This window comes from Lissotriton vulgaris, chromosome 11 (assembly GCF_964263255.1).
Source record: "Lissotriton vulgaris chromosome 11, aLisVul1.2, whole genome shotgun sequence".
NCBI classification, from domain to species: domain Eukaryota; kingdom Metazoa; phylum Chordata; class Amphibia; order Caudata; family Salamandridae; genus Lissotriton; species Lissotriton vulgaris.
Genome location: NC_141699.1, coordinates 275,528,170 through 275,542,968, shown reverse-complemented (window position 1 = coordinate 275,542,968; position 14,799 = coordinate 275,528,170). Strand labels below are relative to the sequence as shown.

The following is a 14,799-nucleotide window of genomic DNA, read 5'->3' as shown; positions in this document are numbered from 1 at the left end:
AGGCTAAATGAGACAGAGGAGAGAGAAATAAGTAAAGGTGTCTCTACAAATGATTAGAGAAAGATCAGAGAAAAGAGAGTTGAAGTGAAGAGATGGATCCAGAAAAGAAGGGGTGAAATGACCAGGGACAGACGAGAGAGAATTAAGTAAAGTGAACTGATACACATTAGAATGAGTAGTTGTTAAATGAGCACAGAGGAGTTAGAAAGTGACATTCTGAAGTTAACGGAGATAGAAATGGAAGGTAAATAAGCACATATGTGAGACAGAGTGTGAAAGTAGCAGAAAAGGGTCACAGAGAAGGTGATACACCAGAAGTGATGGATTTAAATAATAATGAGATGGATCATATAAGTGGTAAATTAAGGAGGTATGGGTCAGAGAGTACTGATATAAATTTGAGCAGGAGTGAAAAAAGCAATGAATAAGGAATGGAAGATGAGAAATCAGCAGACTGATTGGAGAAAGAAGAGCTAAAATGTGCAGAAAAGGGATGGAAGAACCAAGGAGGAAAAAAAGTAGAAATGGAGCGGATACAGAGGGGTCAAATAAGCATAGTAGTTGGAAATGAATAGAGATAGATCCATGAGAAGAGGTGAAATCAGAAGAAACAGATGAGTGAAAAGAGCTGACAAACTAAAACAGATATAAGAGTTTTGCTATAAATAGGTAGATAAAGGGGAAGAGAGTGAAGAAGTGGATAGGAGGGATAAAATAAAAAGGACAGAAAGGGAGTGAGAGAAAGATATGAAGAGTAAAAGGGAGTTAGAAGGAGCAAGAGATGGAAAGAGACAGAGCAAAAACAGAGAAGATGGTGTGAGGGATTGAAAAGAGTGACCGAGAGAGAAGAGGGCAAGAAGAATGGAGAGTGAAAGGAAAAATACATTAGTTGGGAAAATAATGGAGTGAATATACTACTGGTTGGGTGAGAAATTTTAAAAAAAGTTACTCATGTGAAGGTACTGGGAAAACAAGTGATACAAACAGCTAACAGAAGAGAGTAAAGAACCAAAGGTTAGTTTCATAGCAAGGCATCATAGTTTTCCTAATCAGCAGCCAACGGAGCAACCCCTGACCTTGCCAGGTAGGACGCTCCCCCCCTCCCGCTGCAGCTACACCAGCGCTTGTGCCCTTGCACCCTCTGTTCTGCTGCCCATCCCTGGGCGCTTTCTTTCCTCGCCCCCCGTGCCCCTGCTCGCCGTTCCCGCAGCTGCTGCCCCTGCGGCCCCGCCCCAACGCCCATTTGCTAACCCCTGCCTCCCGCCTCCCAGCTGCTCCTCCCTCCCAGCTCCCCTTAAAATGGTTCAGATGCTCTGTCCAGCACCACTCCCTTTTGTACCGCTTTGTTCGCCATAAGTTGGCAGGGTATGCTGAGACGTGAGTCACTTGCTCACTTTGCCACTGGATTCAAGCAAGCCTGGGCTGAAGACGGCTGAAATGCCAGAAACCGGTCCTCGGAAGCTTGTTTACGGTCCAGGGAAGGCATGGCTTGGCAGTTCGGGCTGGACTGTTCCCATGAGGCGCAGGGTCAGACTGATTTGCATATGGCCATGTCTGAACTGGGTTTGCAGAATGGGCTAAAGAACGGTGATGGATTAAACCCAGATCTGTTGACTGGGCGTGAGTGTTTGATTGGTTCAGATGCTCTGTCCATCACCACCCCCTTTTGTACCGCCCCTTAAAATGGCGGCAGCTGTGTGGCTGCGCTGAAGGTGCGCCTAAGGCAAGCGTGTCTGCGCCAGTCCGCGCCTGGACCGCGCCCAGCGCCAGAACCCCTGGACCCCGCAAACGCCACGACACCAGACTCCACTACGACGCCAGCAGCCTCCACACACTTAACGCCGGCCAAAACCAGACCTGCTTCCAGGCCACCCCGAAACGGACCCACGGACCCTTCTCCTGCCGCACCTGCAGCTTTACCTGCGACCGAACCACCAAACCTCCAAGGACAGGACCCAACCGCCTCCGCTGCATACTCCTCAACACCCGCTCCGCACGCAAACACGCAGTCGAGCTCTGGGATCTGCTCGACACCTCCGCCCCAGACGTGGACTTTCTGACCGAGACCTGGTGGAACGACTCCTCGGCGCCCGACATAGCCCGACGGCTACAAGATCATCCGCAGGGATCGCGCCAACGGAACCGGAGGAGGAATAGCCATCGTCCACAAGTCCACCCTCAAGTTCGCCACCCACGCAGATGACATCCTCAACACCGCCGAACACCGGCACTTCCAGATTCACGCCGACTCCAACACCACCCTCAGAGGAACACTCATCTACAGACCCCTCGGACCCCGGGTTCAGTTCAGCGACCCCATCGCCGACCTCGCCAGCACCCACGCACTCGCCTCCACGGACTATATCTTCCTTGGGGACCTGAACTTCCACCTCGAGAACGACGACGCCGCCAACTCCGCCTCCCTGATCGACAACCTCGGCCTCAGACAACTCGTCACCGCACCCACCCACGCCGCCGGCCACATGCTGGACCCCGTTTTCTCCACAAGCACCCACGTCGCCTTCGGTCACACCACTGAACTCCACTGGACCGACCACCGCTGCACCACTTCACCTTCAAGAAACCAACCACACACCACCGCACCCAACAGCTGCCTCGCTGCTGCTGGAGCAAAGTCACCGAAGACCAGCTGATCACCACCCTCGCCCAGAACCCACCCACCGACCCCACCAACCCAGACACCGCAGCGCATAACCTCAGACAGTGGATCGACGACTGCGCCAACACCCTCGCCTCGCTCAAGAAATCTTCCAACAGCCACGCCAGCAAAAGAGCCACCTGGTTCACCAACGAACTCCAGACCTCCAAACGCGCATGCCGGAAACTGGAGAAAATATGGCTCCACGAATGCGCACACCGGACAACCACGCAGCCCACAAGGCCGCCATCCGCAGACATCACCACCTCATCAGATTAGCCAAGAGATCCTCCTTCAAAGACCGCTTGGATAACAACGCACACAACAGCAAAGAGCTCTTCAGCATCGTAAAGGAACTCTCCAACCCCAGCGCCAAAGACATGCCGCCCTCACAAGAACTGTGCGACTCACTAGCCATCTTCTTCCACCGCAAGATCGCCGACATCCACGACAGCTTCAACACCACGACTGCCCCGAATAAGTCAGACTCCACCACCCCTGTGAACACCACCAGCGCCATCCGCCTGACCTCCTGGTCCAACGACGACGAAACACGCAAGGTCATGAACTCCATCCACTCAGGATCTCAGTCAGACCCGTGCCCACACCACGTATTCAACAAAGCAGACGCAGCCACCGCACCCCAACTACGGAAGGTCATTAACATGTCCTTCGAAACAGCGACATTCCAAGAAAGCTGGAAGCACGCCGAAATCAACGCCCTCCTCAAGAAGCCTAAGGCGGACCCCAAGAACTTCCAGCCCATCTTCCTGCTCCCGTTCCCGGCAAAGGTCATCGAAAAAATAGTCAACAAGCAATTGGCCCGCCACCTGGAAGACAACAACATCTTGGACCATCCCAGTCCGGATTCAGACGAAACCACTGCACTGAGACAGCCCTCATCGCCGCCACAGACGAAATCAGGCGCCAACTAGACAACGGCGAAACATCAGCACTCATCCTCCTGGACCTGTCGGCCGCCTTCGACACGGTCTGCCATCGCACTCTAAAGACACGCCTCCTAGAAGCCGGAATCCAAGAGAAGGCCCTTGACTGGACCACGTCCTTCCTGTCCGGCAGAACCCAGAGCGTCCGCCTCCCACCCTTCCAATCCAAAGCCACCGACATCATCTGCAGCGTCCCCCAGGGCTCATCCCCCAGGCCGACACTGTTCAACATCTACATGGCTCCCCTCGCACAAGTGGCCCGCCATCACAACCTCAACATCATCTCCTACGCCGACGACACCCAGCTCATCCTCTCCCTCACCAAGGACCCACACACCGCCAAAACCAACCTCCACGAGGGAATGAAGGCTGTTGCCAACTGGATGAGGAGAGCCGTCTGAAGATGAACTCGGACAAGACTGAGGTACTCATCCTCGGATCCACCCCCTCAGCCTGGGACTCCTGGTGTCAGACCACACTGGGAACAGCACCAACACCAACCGACCATGCACGCAACCTAGGATTCATCTTTGACTCCTCCCTCTCCATGTCTAAGCAGGTCTCCTCCTCCTGCTACAACATGCTCCGCAGGATCTACAAGTGGATCTCGACCGAAATGAGAAAATCGGTGACACAGGCCCTCGTCAGCAGCAGACTGGATTACGGCAACGCACTCTACGCAGGAATCCCAGCCAAACACCTACGACGACTACAACGCATCCAAAACACCTCCGCCCGACTGATCGTCAACGTCCCCCGCCGCAGCCACATCACCCCCCACCTGAGAGACCTACAATGGCTCCCTGTCGACATGAGGGTCACCTTCAAGCTCCTCACCCACGCACACAAAGCTCTCCACAACGCCAGACCAGCCTACCTGAACAGCAGACTAAGCTTCTACACCCCCAACCCCCAACTGCGCTCCGCCAGCCTCACACTCGCTGCTGTCCCCCGCACCAACGAACGACCTCCGGCGGCAGATCCTTCTCCTACCTTGCCGCCAAGACCTGGAACACCCTCCCTACCCACATACGGCAGACCCAAGACCTACTCACCTTCAGAAGACTCAAGACCTGGCTCTTCGAGCATTAGCAGCATTCCCACCCTCCCCTCAGCGCCTTGAGACCTTCACGGGTAAGTAGCGCACTCTACAAGTACTCTGATTGATTGATTGAACATGAGGATAATGAAACACTTTGTATTATAACTTATATGACAAACGGTATCCCAATGTCTTAGAAAGCTAGCGCCAACATCTAGGAGAAAACAGATTGTTGAGGCATAGTAGGAACTTTTACATTTCTACACTGTTTTCCATTGTAATGATACATAAAGAGGTCCTTTTTTTCTCACACCATTTAATCAACCCCTTTCAAGTTTTCCTCGAATACACAAGAAAAATGACAGTTGAAAGGAGGCATGACAAATTTATATACTGCAGGACTGTATTACCCTGAAACATCATAGAGCACATTTCCATGCCAAAAAACCCTATAACATTGCAAACCAAAGTTTTGGCTACCAAGGTATTTAGAGCTGGAAGAGAAAATGTAAGCGGAAGAATCTGTAGAGGACAGTGCAGAACAACTTTATAAACAGATTACTTTTCACCCAGGCATTAGTTATTAATGTCAGCATGTAGTCTGTTCCTTAGATTAACTCGCTCAACTATTTTATATTGCCACTCCGATCCTACGCAGAAGTAGCCAAATGACTAACATCTGTAAAGGGATTTAAAGATTTTTAAGACAGCCAGGTTAAGGAGAAGTTTAAAATCCCGGATCAGCGATATTCATAATTAGACAGACTTTGTAAGAAGAGAAACTAGGCTCTACAGTGAATTGACTTAAACACTAATTTGAATTCACATAATTTCTAAAGTTCATGCTCCTTTAACAATTATGTGGAGAGGTGGACACGTTACTTACCTTCGGTAACACCTTATCTGGTAGCAACATGATCTAGCCGCAGATTCCTTACCTTTGAACTTCCAGGCGTCGGGCTGCATCCGGAAGATTTTTCTCTGCGGTACTCCTTCATGCCAGGAAGGTGGCATCGGATGACGCTGCGTGACCTTGTTGTGACATACGCGTCAATATAACCGACACTTCAGCCCGCTGATGTTAATACTTTTCACGACTTTCCACACCAGAAGCGCAAAGCCATGAAGTGACTGACCATGGGGTGTTAAAAAGTTAACAGCTAGGGCCCTGAAGGGGAACATCCCTGAAACTTTAAACCAATTTCGCAGTGCGGGGAGGTTGGATGGGTCGGTAAGGAATCTGCGGCTAGATCATGTCTCTACCAGATAAGGCGTTACCAAAGGTAAGTAACTTGTCCATCTAATAGAGACAACTAGCCGCAGATTCCTTACCTTTGAACAGATACCAAAGCAATACCATCCGCAGAGGAGGGACGGTAGAATGGTTTAGACCAAACAAATTCAGTAAAACAGAGCGACCAAACAGGCCTTCTCTACGGACCTGGGAATCCAGGCAGTAGTGTCTGGCGAACGTGTGCAGAGTTCGGCATATGTCAGATGGGAACACCATGCTGGAGAGCCGTGGTGGCCACCTTCGCCCTGGTGGAATGTACTCTAAGCCCTTCAGGAGGATCCTTCTTCAGTAAGGCGTAACAAAATTTAATACAGAAGACGACCCATCAGGATATAATCCTATTCTGGACAGCACAGCCTTTCTTTGCACCCACCCACGTATCCAATAAAGGGTTGGTCATCCACCTGGCACTCTTTGGTTCGATCAAGGTAGAACGAGAACGTTCTTTTTGGGTCCAGACGATGGAGAGGTTTCTCTTCCTTGGAAGGATGAGGGGGTGCATAGAAGGTGGGAAGAGTAAACAACTATCCTAGATGGAAGGGTGTTACCACCTTAGGCAGAAAGGATGCCCTACTCCAGAGTACTACCTTGTCCGGAAAGATAGTCAGGTAAGGAGGCTGAGAGGACAGTGCCTGCTGTTCGCTCACTCTCCTGGCAGAGGTTAAAGTCACCAAAAAAGCTGTCTTGATGGTGAGCAGCCGCAGAGGACAGTTATGCAACGGGTCAAATGGTGCACCCATCAGAAAAGTGAGCACCACATTAGGGTTCTACTGTGGAATGATGAAGGGTAAAGGAGGAAACAAATGTGTTAACCCCCTCAAATGAGGAGATTTGAATAGAGGGGGCTGATCAGACAGCCAAAGACCAGGAGAAAGGGCCGAAAGGAAGCCCTTCAAGGTGCCCAGAGCAGAGCCCTGTTGGGCCAAAGAAACTATTACCAAAGGACTTCAGATAAGGGAGCAGATAAGGGGTCGATAGACCCGTCTGTGCAAAATTTACAAGATTTGTTGCATCGGCAGGCTTCAACCGACTACTCGCACGGCGCCACGGAAGGAAAGTGTTGACACGTAATTAGGTGCTAAGCTTTGGCTTTTGGAGCTTACCTCAATCATAAAAGAAACTGCATTTTGAAATATACCCTTATGGTGCTATAGATTGCAACTTTAAAAAGCCCTGATGAAGTTCCACAATTTTCATTTTGGGAACAAAACGTTTTGGCTGTTTTTATGAGTGAATATGAATTTTGGAATAAAAAAACAATTTGAAGAAATCATAATGGACTAGAGTCACACTCTTTGGTGCACCTCCTTTTGTTTAATTTGTATTATAATCTGTATTCAGTGGCACCCAAAGGGCGACCGGTGTTGGAGCATTGTACACGATTCTCAAAAATTAATTTGCAGTATCATAGTGAGGTGCTATCCAATGGGTCCGTCACCCTGCATCTTTTTGGTTTGGGTATACCAATTTTGTGGAGGGACGCCTGATTGCCAAGATAACCTCACAGACTTCTGGAGTGAGGTCAAACTCAGTCAACTGTCACCGGTCAATCTTCATGCAAGGAGGCGGAGAGTGAACAGGTTTGGGTGGAGAACCCTCCCCTGATAAGACAGAAGGCCCTCCCGAATAGGCAGCCTGACTGAAGGATCGATGCTCATGTCTAGGAGCTCGGGATACCAAACTCTACGTGCCCAGTCCTGAGCCACAAGAATAAGTTGTGCCTGGTCACTCCTGATCTTCTTGAGCTCTCTGGGCAGAAGTGGTATGGGCAGAAAGGCGCATAGGAAGCTCAGGGCTCAGCGCTTTTAACAAAAAGCGCCACCATGCAAGTACCGCCTTGGAATCTCCAACACGCAAAACAGCTGACATTGCACCTTTTCATCGGAAACGAACAGATCTAACCAAGGCTCTCCCCACCGCTGTCCATGCAGACCAATGCGGGTCTATTCCAGGACGACACAAGGCCATGAACCTGCGGCGGTTGAATCACATTATGCATGAGGTACGTGGCAGGGAGGAGCAGATGGTTCTGGTGTCGGTCGACCTCGCTAAAGCGTTTGATACAGTCGATTGGGGGTATCTACTAGAGGTCCTCCGGGCAGTAGGGTTGGGCCCCAACTTTTGTCGCTGGATTCGCATCCTATATATGGCCCCTCGAGCCAGGGTGAGACTTGGAGCCGCACAGTCGGAGGAGTGGCAACTGGGACGGGGTACACACCAGGGGTGTACCCTCTCACCGCTCCTGTTTGCCCTGGCCATAGAGCCCTTTGCTGTCCGAGTCCGAACGGAGATGGCACAAGTGGGGTACTACGGTGGGAGACACAGGCAGTGTAATCTCTTTGTATGCGGATGACGCCTTGTTTTATTTGACAGATCCGCAGCAGGCACTGCCAATATTGCTGCACCACTTGGATCGATTCGGCGAGGCGTCGGGACTGAAACTTAAACGCGGCATGTCTTTGATCTTTCCGCTTGCAGGGTTTGACTCGGTGCCACTGGATGACTTGCCGGATCTCGGAATTCAGGTGGCCCCGACGGACTCACAGCTGTTGGCCCGGAATATCGATCGGATACTCAAGTCCCTACAGCAATCGGTGTCCTTTTGGAATTCCTTGCCGCTTTCTTTAGTGGGACGGCTGGCCGTCGCCAAGATGGTAATGCTTCCCAGGATGCTATATGTCCTCCAGAATTTGTTGTGTCCTCTTCCCCCATGAGTCTTTCGCACTCTCAACATGCTGCTCACGTCCCTGCTTTAGGCGGGCCGGCGCAGCAGGGTAGCACTCCACACTATCGTTCGCAGCTACGAAGAGGGAGGTCTGGAGGTGCCACGCTACGACTTAGATTATTATGCTGCACAACTACAACCTGCGGCCCGGTGGTTCGCAGACGCGGAGAACGGGGAGACACGCCTCTTGGCGGGCAGAGCGAACGTACAGGGGCTACAGCTCGCACTGATGCAGGGCAGGGGAGCAGACAAAACTCTTCCTTATGTTGTGCATCACACAGCAGGCATCTGGCAGCGCTTTGTGGAGAGGGTCTTGCGGCGGGCGCCCTTCCATAGGGAGCTACCGGTCTGGATACTGGCCCCTTTTGTTGCCATGGAGAAACACATGTCCTTCCACACCTGGCGGGAGGGAGGATGCAAGGTTCTCACTGATCTCTACCCCAACGAGTCCTTCCTGACTTATGAGCAGGCGGCGGAGGCCTTTGGCCTTGGGAGAATGCAATACCTGCACTATTGGGGACTGCTGGACGTGGTGAAGGTTACCTGGCCTCAGTGCCCGGACGCACCACCAATGACCCACACCTTAAACATTCTTGTCCTGCGGCAGGGGGCGTAGACTAATCTCTCCGCTATATACAGCTATGAAACAGGACTCCACCCCACCTGTGCCGCCGTCCAGGGTGGCATGGGAGGCGGATCTTGGTGCTGCGCTGGAACAATTGATACCCTTTAACTTCCTGCACCCCCCTATCTGACTTCGGTATCGTTGAAACGCATTTCTGGGGACAGGGGGGACAGCTGCCCTAGATGCAGTGCAAGGAGAGCGGGCTTCTTGCACATAGCCTGAGACTGCCCTTTGATTAGGAGTCTCTGGGCGGAGGTGGTAGATCGTATAGTCACCACTACAGACCTTCAGATAGCAATGACTCCCCTGCAGTGTCTACTGGCGTTAGTCCCCAAGCCCAAGAACAGGAAACTCTCCTATAAACTCTTACAATTGATGTTGGTGCTTGCCAGGCGCAGGATAGCGATCACTTGGATGGGACAGAGGGCTCCGGAGGTGCCCACCTGGCTTAAAGATTTGAGAGAGTGGTCCCTGGCCATTGAAACTCACATGCAACTTACTCGAGAGGGATGAGAAACTGCAGGACGATTTACTCGCGAATCATGTGTACCTCGGGACTGGCGGAGAGGGGGCAGTCTTCCCAGAGTGAGTCTGACGGGGCAAGTGTTGAATTGTTCTCGCCAGTGGGTTTGAGATCTGATGGGGAGGGAGGGGGACCACTAGAGTTTATTTATCACCGGGAGTTGTGCTGTGCGTGGCTGCTTCCTCATGATGTTATTTGCCTGCTAATCTGTTATTCCTCATGTGTCCGTACCTCTCTAGTCGATGCCTACATCCCCAAATGCCATAATGAGGTTGTCGAACTGTGTACATGTGTTTAACAATGCCATTTTGGGGGGGGGGGTGGGGGGGGGGGGGGGGATTGCGTATGTTACAGAAACTGAAAAAATTAAGTTTTTTTTTAAAAAAGGCTCTCCCCACCGCTGAAAGAGACTTTGTGCCACCTCCGAAAGAAGAGGCCATTCGTGATCCGCAAGGCACTTTCGGCCGAGCTCGTCCGCCCTGGCGTTCCTGCCACGTCCAGCGATGCAGGGCCTCTTGACAAAGACTCCACCACCCCACTACGCCCTGTTTGTTGCAGTAAAACATGGCAGTATTGTTGTCCATGAAGACCTCCACCAACCTTCCCTTTATTGATGGGAAACAGGCTTTCAGTGCCAACCAGATCGTCTGAAGCTCCAACAGGTTGATATGGAGCTTGGCTGCCGCCGGAGACCAGAGTCCTCTGATCTCCACCTCCTCTAGATGGCTGCCCCATCCCAGAAGGGACACATCCGTCACTACTGAGATCTAAGTGAGAAAGGGAGAGGTGTCTGCCCATGAATCAATCGAGGTTCATTAGCCATCACTGCAGGTCGTTCGCAGTGTCCTCAGAAATCTGGACACGGTTGGTGAGATTTCCTTGATTCTGCCCCCCATTGGAACTTCAGATCCCACTAAAGAGTCTGCATGTGCCACCATGCATGGGTCACCAGGAGGATGTAGTAGGCCATGAGGCCCAGCAACCTCAGAGTCATTCTCACCGGGATCTAAGACAAAGGCTGAAACATCGGTAATATAGCCTTAATATATTGGACTCGCCATTTCGAAGGATAGGCCCGAAAATGCACCGTATCTAGAACCGCCCCAATAAAAAGGAGCGTTTGAGAGGCAGTCAGATGGTACTTCGCAAGTTGATAGTGAACCCCAGCAAATGCAGGAGGTTCACCGAAACCCAGAGGTGGACTGATTGAGGCGAGCCTGCCTTCAACAACCAATCGTTGAGATAGGGGAATACTGGAACCCCTGATCTCCGCAGATGGGATGCGACCACCGCCCGTCACCTTTGTGAACACCAGAGGGGCTCTGATGAGTTCAATGGGGTACACCGCAAATTGAAAGTGCTTGTGACCCACCGTGAACTGCAGCGCCCATGGGTCGGCAGGATGGGGACATGAAAGTAGGCATCCTGCAATTCAAGCGCTACCATCCAGTCTCCTGGGTACACGGCAGACAGGACCTGAGCAAGAATGAGCATCTTAAATTTCTCCTTCTTAAGGAAGTAATTGAGGGCTTTGAGGTCTAGGATAGGACTTAAGACCTGGGAACCCTTCCTATAGCCCCCTTGGCAAAGAGAGTTTAGACTTCCTCGTGGAGCAAGGCACGGTGATCCTCCGTCAGCCGATTGTACACTGGGGGCAAGGATGGAGGGGTAGTCTCGAAGGGGAGGGAGCAACCCCTTGGGACTATTCACAACACACACCTGTCCAATGTAATGTTTTGCCAGTGGTGGAGATGATGGCGTGTTCTGCCACCAACTGGCCGAGAGTTATCCTGGAGGATTGGACTAGGAAAGTTTTTTGTAGGGGAGGGGATGGTGGCTTGGCTCGACTTCTGGTTTTCTTACCCATGAGGCCAGGGTGAACCGGGTCCACGGCCCGCAGAGGTTGCTGAACTTGCAGGGCCCTCTGTCCGTGATAGGGTTGGCACAGCTGAGGTAGCCATGAAAGGAGCAAAAATTGGATGAAGCCCTGGGGCGGTAGAAAGGCCTAAAGACTTGGTCATGGCCAGCGGGTCTTTGTAGCCCTCAAGGGCAGCATCCATCTTGTCTCAGAAGAGACGGGAGCCATCAAAAGGGCATGTCCACGAGGCTAGCATAGACATGCACTGAAAAACCAGATGTTCTCAGCCAGGTGTGGCGACGAACGGCCACCGTCGTGGAAATCGCTCTACCAGCGAGTCCGTTGTGTTCAAGCCACATCTGATGGCAAAATTAGCTGTGTCCCTCCCATCTGATATAGTTTGGGAGAGTAGAGCCCCGTCCTCTCCTGAGACTCTGGGCAGCACTTGGGCTATGGTATCCCATATGAAATGGGAGTAACGGCCCAAGCGGCATTCATAAACCGCAATGCTAGGCTGGCTGAAGAAAACATTTTCTTACCAAAGTTTTCCAGCATCTTGGATTCCTTGTTCGAGGGTGCGGAAGGAATGCGACACGAGAAAGTGGAAGCTTGGGCCATCAAGCTTTGGGGAGTGGGGTGGGTGGTGTGGAAAAGTGGGGAGACCGGTGCAGGGCCATCCCTAACCCTTCAGAATAGGGCAGAGAGAACGGCATGGAGCCGTACGGCTCCATCGGGCCAGTCTCTGCGTCGGAGGAAGCCTGACCTGCTCTTTGTCATCTGGAATGAGAATCAGGGAGGCGCCGCTGGTGACCATACCTCTCAACCGAGACCTGGGCTGGGATCGACACCGACGAGGCGACCTCCACGGTGCAGGACGCAGGGCTGCGAGAACCTTTAGGGACCGCTCCCTCAAAGCCTGTGTCACGGCAATAGGAGCAAGACTTGGAGTCATGGTCGCGCTCCAGGCACTACACACAGACCAAATGGAGGTCTGTGACCGACATGGCGTGATGACAGGTGCCGTACGGCTTGAACCCCAAAGTCTTCTTGCATGACACGATAACCTACACACCAACAAAGTAGACCAAAAGTAAAAAAAGTCTGTCAAAAATAACAGGGGGTAGCTCTCAACAACGAATCACGCTGAAGGCGCAGAAAGAAAAGAACGTACGTCAGCAAGTCAAAGTGGAGGTTATATTGACGACGGGGACATCACAACGACAACGAACAGGACACTGACGACGTCACTCGGAGTCGACCATCACCACCTACCAGCGGCAAGGGTACTGCTGAGAAAAATCTTCCGGATCCAGCTTGACACCCGGAAGTTCAAAGGTAAGGAATCTGCGGCTAGCTGTCTCTATCTTATGCTGCATCTAAATAATAATGCAACATAACCCCTTGGAAGCACCAAAAATAAAGCTAGTTTTTTATGTTTTTTGTGGGCTTCCTTTATGGTTTCAAAAGAAAATTCCCTTCACTTAGATATCCTACCAAGACTTTAGAGTTTATCATTATTAAAGATGGGTTTATAGAGGTGTCTCTTGATCATATGTGTACCCGCAATTCTATCTATACCAAAAATAGTGGACTGCCCTTTACCAAGCCATTGACTTTCATATAATACAGTAGTTAGCAGCAAGTGGTTGATGATATTAATGTCATTCAAAATGTATCCTACAATTTTCTTAGCCATTCCTACAGCTCCTAGTAATGTTTGCAAACCCTTGGTACTACAGGCTTCATAAAATTGATATACGATCAAAGAATTGTAAGAGATTTGACGGAGTGGTAGATTATTTTAAAGCAAGCTATGTATTTGCAAATGGATGTGTGCTAGCTTCCAATTCGGTCAACCTATGACTTGTTTATAAAAGGTGTAGCATTGTAATTTTGTTACTCTTTTGAATTTCTCTTCTTCCAGAATTACATATAAGGCTACTTGAAACATCGGAGCTTTTGCGGACCTTGAGAATCATGTTTAGGGAACATGTTCTCTCTAACTTTTTCTAGTAAAAATCATTTTCCTCAGAAATCGCAACCTTTTGGAGGTTTACTACTTGACTCGCTGCTTTACTAATGCAAATCTATCCAAAGTCGAATAAGGAAAGAACAAATAATTGTATACCCAAAGTATTCAAAGCATGTGAATCTTAAGATGAGCAAGCAACTCCATTACCACCCTTTTAGTGAGGTGCCTTATGTTCCACATGTCTGAAAACTAAACCAAAAAAGGCAAGGTGATACTTTAATTTGCTGACAGTTCCATGTCACAGATGCTTGAACAACATGTCTACTGATGTTAAAGGTGTTCCGTGCTCCTTCCTATATTTATTCTTTAGACTAAAGTCAAGTTTCAGAACTCCTTCTTAGTGTTGGATCTGGATTACATTTTACAGTGTGAACAGGAAAAAAAGATTTGCCCAGCAAGGAAGAATCAAGATGGATGAGATAAAAGGTATCAAGGAATGATTAGTTACCATGGGGTTGGAGTCAGAAATTAGGTCCTTAAGTGTGTCCAGGAAGCCCTGGTCTTCCACCAGCTGAGCATTGATATCATGTAGCTTCGCCACGCACACGGCTGCTGTCTTGCGCACGTAAGGGTCCTCATCCTTTAGGCATTTGCGCAGAGGTTCACAAAGGTACTCAGTTATTTTATCTACTCGGATACAGCCCATTGTACGAACTGCCAGAGCACGAATTAGGGGGTTGGGATCCTCACAGTCCTTCACGAAAGTGTTGACAGCCATGATGGCCATATCGGGCTGGCTCTTGGCGTAGTTCATCAAATACAGGTACACCAGTTTCTTCAATTCCAAGTTATCCGTCTGCATGCAGTTCACTACATCAGGAAAGAGAGCACTGCAACAAGGAGCACAATGTCACACAGAATGTGCCAACTTAAGTGACAAGTAAAGACTTAAAAATAACAAACCATCCAAGAAGTAATCTTCAAAAAATAGAAACCAGTCTAGAGAAGCATAGTTGCATTCGGAGACATGGAAGACTGCCAAGTAGAGACTCTCACTCCAAGGGAAACATTTCCTAGAATAAGAAACACTGCCAGAAAGTGCCCCTCAATACAGAAACCAGTTCGGTAAAGCGCATTAGAATTTGGGTAGACTA

At 50.4% G+C, this 14,799-nt stretch overlaps 1 protein-coding gene across 2 annotated transcripts in view; it reads right to left on the bottom strand.

The window, feature by feature from the left end:
* AP1B1 (adaptor related protein complex 1 subunit beta 1) overlaps positions 1-14,799 on the bottom strand; it is a 320,810-nt gene that overhangs the window by 244,033 nt on the left and 61,978 nt on the right. For both annotated transcript variants that reach the window (XM_086943235.1, XM_086943236.1), the window contains exon 4: positions 14,154-14,535. In XM_086943235.1, coding sequence (XP_086799361.1) covers positions 14,154-14,535 — 382 coding nt within the window. The remainder of the gene's footprint in view (positions 1-14,153; positions 14,536-14,799) is intronic.